The sequence below is a fragment of the Alligator sinensis genome, unplaced genomic scaffold (assembly GCF_000455745.1).
Source record: "Alligator sinensis unplaced genomic scaffold, ASM45574v1 scaffold74_1, whole genome shotgun sequence".
NCBI classification, from domain to species: domain Eukaryota; kingdom Metazoa; phylum Chordata; order Crocodylia; family Alligatoridae; genus Alligator; species Alligator sinensis.
In genome coordinates this window covers 100,561-106,865 of record NW_005843101.1, presented here as the reverse complement: position 1 = coordinate 106,865, position 6,305 = coordinate 100,561, and the positions used below count along the sequence as shown (strand labels likewise).

Here is a 6,305-nt window from a genome sequence, read left to right as displayed (position 1 = left end):
CAGCAGGAGCTGGATCTGCCCCCCTACCTCTCCAACAACTCTCATTTTCAGATACATCACTCAGATGCATCCATCCCAACCTACTTTCCACGTAATTTTAGGTTCTCTGAGATTAATACCAATTATATATATATTATTAACAAAAATGCACAATCAGGGAACTGAGGTGAGTTCTTTACCAGAAAGCAAGGTCAAATTAATCTGGAACCCAGCCATGGGTCACAAGGGCTGCTACAGTGGCCACTGCAGTGACAGGAGCAACAGGTGTCCAGTGGTAATGAAGGGTCTGCAACAAAAGATGTGGCAGTGGCAGTAGCAGCAGGTTGGGGTGAGCGAGTCCAGGAGCAATGGCCAAGCTCACAGCTGATGGCCATACCCAGTGAAGGCAAGGGGCCCCCAATTCTGTGGAGGGCCAGCCTCCCCCCAGTAGCCTGGCAAGCCGGTTAAAGAGGCTGTGCAGACCAGATCCGGCCCATGGGCTGTATGTATAACATTCCTGCCCTAAAGGAATGAATCCCACAGCACGAGTATCCTCCATGTATATTTTTGGAGTCCTTCTTTTTTGAGTATTTCCATCCCGCATGTGACCCCTTGGCTTATTGAGAAATATGAGCATCCTGGAAGAGATTGCAAATCTTCCAAGAGCGGGTTCATTTCCCAGTTTGTTTCAATCAGTAGTTTAGTAAATTCCTTTTATGGTTCCGTATGTAATCTTCTAATTTAATTCTAAGCGATTATCATACCTCTTTATTAAATCACGTGCAAGTGTTCAAAGCACACTCTTAAGTCATGCTTGTATTCTTAATATAGCAAACCAGCAAATATATGGTTAAGTGGTTTGCTTAATAAAGATGAATGTATTTGTGCACTAAAGCAGTTTCTTGAATGATAATTTATAGTAGTTTTTACTCAGTATTGTGTTGCCATTTCTGCATTTGTAAAATATTCTCTTTGGATTTTTTGTTCTCTCTTCTATTAGGATAAACGGAAATGTGAATGTAAAAATAACTATGTTGGTGACGGGCTGGACTGTACTGTGATGCAACTTCCAGTTGATCGTTGTTTGCAAGACAATGGGCAGTGCCATGCCAATGCCAACTGCCATGATCTTCACTTCCAGGGTTAGTATGAATATCCCAGATCTAGATCCATCAAGGTGAACCCCTGCTTCCTTTTGGTGTCTCAGTAAGGGCACTAGTTTCTGTATGGATACCCTTGCCTATTTAGCAATTCACCTTTGAATAATAGAATGTAATCAAGTGATTAAACATGTACTTATATGCTTAACGAAGGTGGAAGCAACAGGTGGAAGGAATTGTTACATACTAGCTATATTTCAAGAAAGTGCCTTCAGGATTGTTCACACTGTGAAAGAAGAATTTCAATTTATACCCAGATAGAGTATGGACAAACTATCAAATTCAGGGAGATATTAGGAGGTGAAGACTTACTTCAAAGCAGCTAATATGCAGTGACTGTTCCTGTATTAGCAATTACCCCACAGGAAGTGAAAGGTAAACCGAGGCAATTTAACCCAGAATTGTTCCAGGTTAGCTTTCACTTGCCCTGGAGTAAGATTTTTTTTCCTTTACTTGCAGATGCCACCGTTGGAGTTTTCCATTTCCAGTCTCCTCAAGGGCAGTACAAACTGACTTATGAAAAAGCAAAAGAGGCCTGCGCCAATGAATCAGCAACAATAGCTACATATAACCAGCTGTCATATGCTCAGAAGGTGACACAGTGCTGAACTAGCAGTGGACACAATATATATTATATTTAATAGCTACTCAGGGATGAAAAGGATCAGTGAGACTTAGCTATTTGAAAGTTGAATGTCCTAGAGGACATACACTGAACACCATGGGTGCTGACAGATGTACAGGCCCCCACTCTAACTCATGGTACTTTGCATAAAGTGCCATGAGTTAGAGCACCCTCCTACCTGCAGATGTTCACCTGTTGGGGCCGGAGGAGGATCGAGCTCCACTTTGGAGCTGATTGAACCCAAGGAACCTGCCTATAGCCTCTCTCCCCTGGCCCCCACCCACTCCCAGTTCCAGTGCTATCTGCAGTAACAGAGGGGAAGAAGGGAGGGGGAGCGAGTTGTGGGGTGGGGTTTGCCCGGCCTGAGCTGGAGAGGGGGGTGTGAAGGGAAGTGACACATGGAGGGGTCCAATCCACCTGCCCCACTTCTAACTCAGGCCAGGCAAACCCCAGCCCACAACTCACTCCCCCTTCTCTCTCTTCCTACAGACAGCACCAGGGGCTCAGCCCTGAGTGTGCAGATTGACCCTAGGGAAAAGAAGTTCCCTAAAGTGCTCTGAAGTGGAGTGCCTTCATCTGATCCCACATTTTATGAGGGTTAATTTGTCCCATGATCAATCACTTTTAAAGCACTCTGCAGCCATGCATGTGTGTCATGGCATGGCTGTAGAGCACTTTCAGGGGGCCAGCTGCACAACAACTATAACTTCTGTCTGTGCACTATGAGCTAAATTTTATTCTTCAGCACAGGAATACAGTTCTCACTGACTTCAAATGAGGACTGTATGCACACTTCTGAAAGCAGATTGGGTCTTACATATAGGAATTGAAGCCCTGACAATCTAGCAGTGGATATCATTGCTACAGAGTAGGGCTGTGCGAGGTTTCGGACAGGGCTTCGGATCCGGAGAAGCTTCAGACGCTTCGGGATCCGAAGCGGCACATCCAAGTCGAAGCACTGGCCTCGTTAGGCTTCCCCAAGTGGTTCGGAGCTCCTGAAGCGCTTCAGAGTCGCCTCGGAGATCCGGCCATAGGGTATAATGGGGAAACAATAAAATATCTATAAAGTTGTTGTTTTTTGTCTGATTTGGATGATATTTTCAGAGATGGTAGACTCTGCAGAGAGCATGCAGCCTGCCAAGTTTCAAGAAGATCGGTGCAGGGGTTTGGGGGGAACAGCACCGCAAATTCTTGAAAGTAAAACTCCTGTCACATCTAAGCATTACAACATAGCAGGGTGAAAACTGCAGGGCTGGTAGCTCTTACTGAGGCCACAAAGCCTGCCAAGTTTCAAGAAGATCGGTGCAGGGGTTTCTAACCTTCATTTCTCTTGTCTGGCTATGTTTCTATGGCAAGCAGTCACAAAACATTAGAGTTCTTATTTGTCAATATTAAATGATGGTTTGAGAACTGGAAATACTGGCAAGAAAATGTCTCTACTATTCTAACTTAATGCCTGATTCTACTTATTCTGAAAAAAAATTGTAAAGCTCATTTTTTTTTTATTACAAATTCCCATCATGGACGTTTTTTAAACAATCATCCCTTACAAAATTATGCATATGGTTTGTTTTTTTCCCTCAAGGCTGTGAGGGATTTCCTGGCTGCTGTAGACCTAGGGTAGCCATTTCATCATGATTTTCATTAAGCATGTTCTAGGTTACAGAAGACTGGAGTCAGGAGGAGTTTTGCAATTGACTTCAACAAAATAGGGATTTCACCTTGGATTTCTAAACAAATGGATTTTAAATAGTATGCCATATAGGAATAAGCCAGGAAGATACTGTCCATTTGGAGTTCAAAATGTAGTGAAGGAGCCCCTTATTTAGAAGGGGAAAAAAAGATAACAGCAAGATGGAAACCTGGAGCATGTTCAGTATGTCAACCTTCTTCTGGGGCCTCAACAGAACTCAAGATTCAAATAACTCTGAAGTTTGTGATCTTTCAGATCTGGCATGCCAGTCTTATCCTTAGTATAGATATTTCTAATGTGACAGCAAAACCAGCAGTAGTACTAACTTGTTTCAATAAATATTTATTATTAAAATTTAACTAGGTCTGTCAGCTCTTCTTCACCACTGATAAAAAAGCTAATTCCTGTAGTCATGTCTGATTGGTTGGCTTTTTACACACACAAACTATCCAATTGTTGCTAACTTCTCTATAGGAGTGTCTACATAAGATATTTACTGCACAGTAAACTAATTAGCTTGCAGTAAACATCTTGGCATCTACATGTACGCGCCTATTAGGCTGGAGTAAACTAATTTATTCTGCAGCAGGGTAGTGCTTGTAAATGTAAGTACTATCCTGCTGCAAAGTAAAAAACTCCACAGCAGCAGGCATGTAGATGCTGCCCTAGCTGGCTGGGGAATAAGCCAACTGCCTTCCAGCTAACTCCACACTGAAGCACCCTCATGCCCTAGCCAACCCTTCCACAGCACATTGAGCTGGAGAACAAGCCCCCCAGATAGCAGGCTGACCCTCAGGGCCCTCTGCTAGCAGGGGCTTCTCCAACCCAGTTCAATGTGCTGTGATCCGTGGCACGTGTGCAAACAGCAATAAACTCCGGAGTTTATTGCTCCCGGGCATACGTTCAAACAGTGTGCCCATGAGCAATAAACTCCAGGGTTTATTGCTTTACGTTAATTGCATGTGTAGATGCACCCTATTACTCCGATCCTGCTCTGAGCTCTATGTAGAAAAGACCCTCCCTGTGCCTTCATGAAACTCCATAGACTTTAGGAGGGCTTCACACAACTGCAGCAACCCCACAAAACAGAGGTAAGCATAGGAGGGGGTTGACTACAGGCCATTTCTCTAAAGAAAAAAAAGAGCAGCTGAAATAAAATTCAATTTTGGACAAAGAGCCAGCAAAATGCCTATGCCCTCAAATAGGAGTAATATATAGGTAATAGACAGATGGTATAATGACCCTACATAGAGGCGTGTGTTTGTTTCATACACAGCACACTAGATAGGTCACAAATCTCTTTCCTCTGTGATTTACAGTAATATTATTTGTGTGTTGGTTACAGGCAAGATACCAACTCTGCTCTGCTGGCTGGTTAGACACTGGAAGAGTAGGTTACCCAACTGCCTTCTCTTCTCCAAACTGTGGATCAGGAGTTGTTGGAATAATTGACTATGGGCCTCGAGTCAACCTGAGTGAAACCTGGGATGTCTTCTGCTACAGAGTCAAAGGTAGCAAAGCCCCTGTGTCAGTCTGTTGGGTCAAAAGATGGCAACATAATTATTTCCAGCAACTTTAAGTTTGAGAGATTGCAGCATAGTAGGTGCAGGAGGTTCTCTCTGAGCTAGGCAACGTTTTTTAAATCTAGAAAATTAGTTCTCTTGCACAGAACCATTTCAAGCAGCCTCCTGGATCAAAACTGTCATTCTTACCTTGCACTCTAACAGATCTGTGTCTGTATTTTACAGAAGTGAACTGCACATGTAAGCCTGGCTACGTGGGAGATGGCTTCATGTGCAGTGGGAACCTGCTTCAAGTCTTGATGTCCTTCCCCACGTTCACAAACTTTGTGTCGGTATGGATTAGAAATGCAGTGTTTTGTGACACACAAAACAGAGCAGATGTACAGTAGCAAATACCCAACTGTATATGCGTGCATGTAAATGTACCCAGGGCTGTCCTTTGGGTGGGGGGGCAATCGTCTTGGGCCCCATGCTTTGGGGAGCCCTGCGGAACTGGGGGGGCAGGAGGGAGAGCTGGGCAGAGCGGCTGCAGCTGTGCCCCTTGCAGTGTTAAAGGGGTCTCGCACAGGCTGATTTGCCCCAGGCCCCACACCCACCTATGGTTGTCTCTGAATGTACCCCTTCCCTGTCTGGGCATGCGCGCACACACACACACAGAATAGTGTGTGTGGTACGTGACTCTCTCGCTTTTCTTACTGTATGAAAACATAAATAGGAGTAACAAAGATACAACAGGAAAGCAGGATGGAATGATCTAAATAAAGGCAATTTAAAGTATGATTTATAAAAAAAAGTCTTTGGTCTGGCTGAGACTTTGTAAAATTAAGTTAAAAACACATTCCTCGTGACAGCCAATTAAAAAGTATAATTAACTCAATTTCCAACAGCGAGCAGATTCTTAAAGTGCCACAGCAAGTAAAGTGTCTAATGTGAATTTTGCCATATTGCTGTAAGTAGAAGACAAAGCATTAAAACTTATGGTCCTGCTTAGGCAGGCAGGCAACTTTGCTCGTATAATGGTCTCATTGTCTGCAATAGGCCTACTTGGGTCCTTCAAATTAGCTAAGGACTTAAGTATTATAAGTATTGTAAGCCTAAGTACTTACAGCAGCAGGGGCTAAAAGTGTTTTTAAATAAAAGCTTTCCTCCTAGTAACTTTGTCACATCAAAATTGCATGTGTGAAAATAATTTTTTTTTTTAATTTTATGCAGTATGTAGTTAGCTCTTCTCACAGTAACTCCACCAGAATCTAGACTGTCCGTCATTAAAAATAAACTTTGTTTCTTCCCAGGAAGTCCTGGCTTATTCTAACAGCTCCAGGAAA

General features: G+C 43.4%; 1 protein-coding gene across 1 annotated transcript in view; it reads left to right on the top strand.

Moving 5' to 3' along the window:
• The window catches only part of LOC102378258 (stabilin-2), a 140,802-nt gene that overhangs the window by 121,079 nt on the left and 13,418 nt on the right, over nt 1–6,305 (top strand). Inside the window, 5 exon segments of the mRNA XM_025193798.1 lie at nt 980–1,121; nt 1,599–1,732; nt 4,803–4,968; nt 5,206–5,312; nt 6,273–6,305. The exon segment at nt 6,273–6,305 is cut by the window's right edge and continues 15 nt beyond it. Coding sequence (XP_025049583.1) covers nt 980–1,121; nt 1,599–1,732; nt 4,803–4,968; nt 5,206–5,312; nt 6,273–6,305 — 582 coding nt within the window.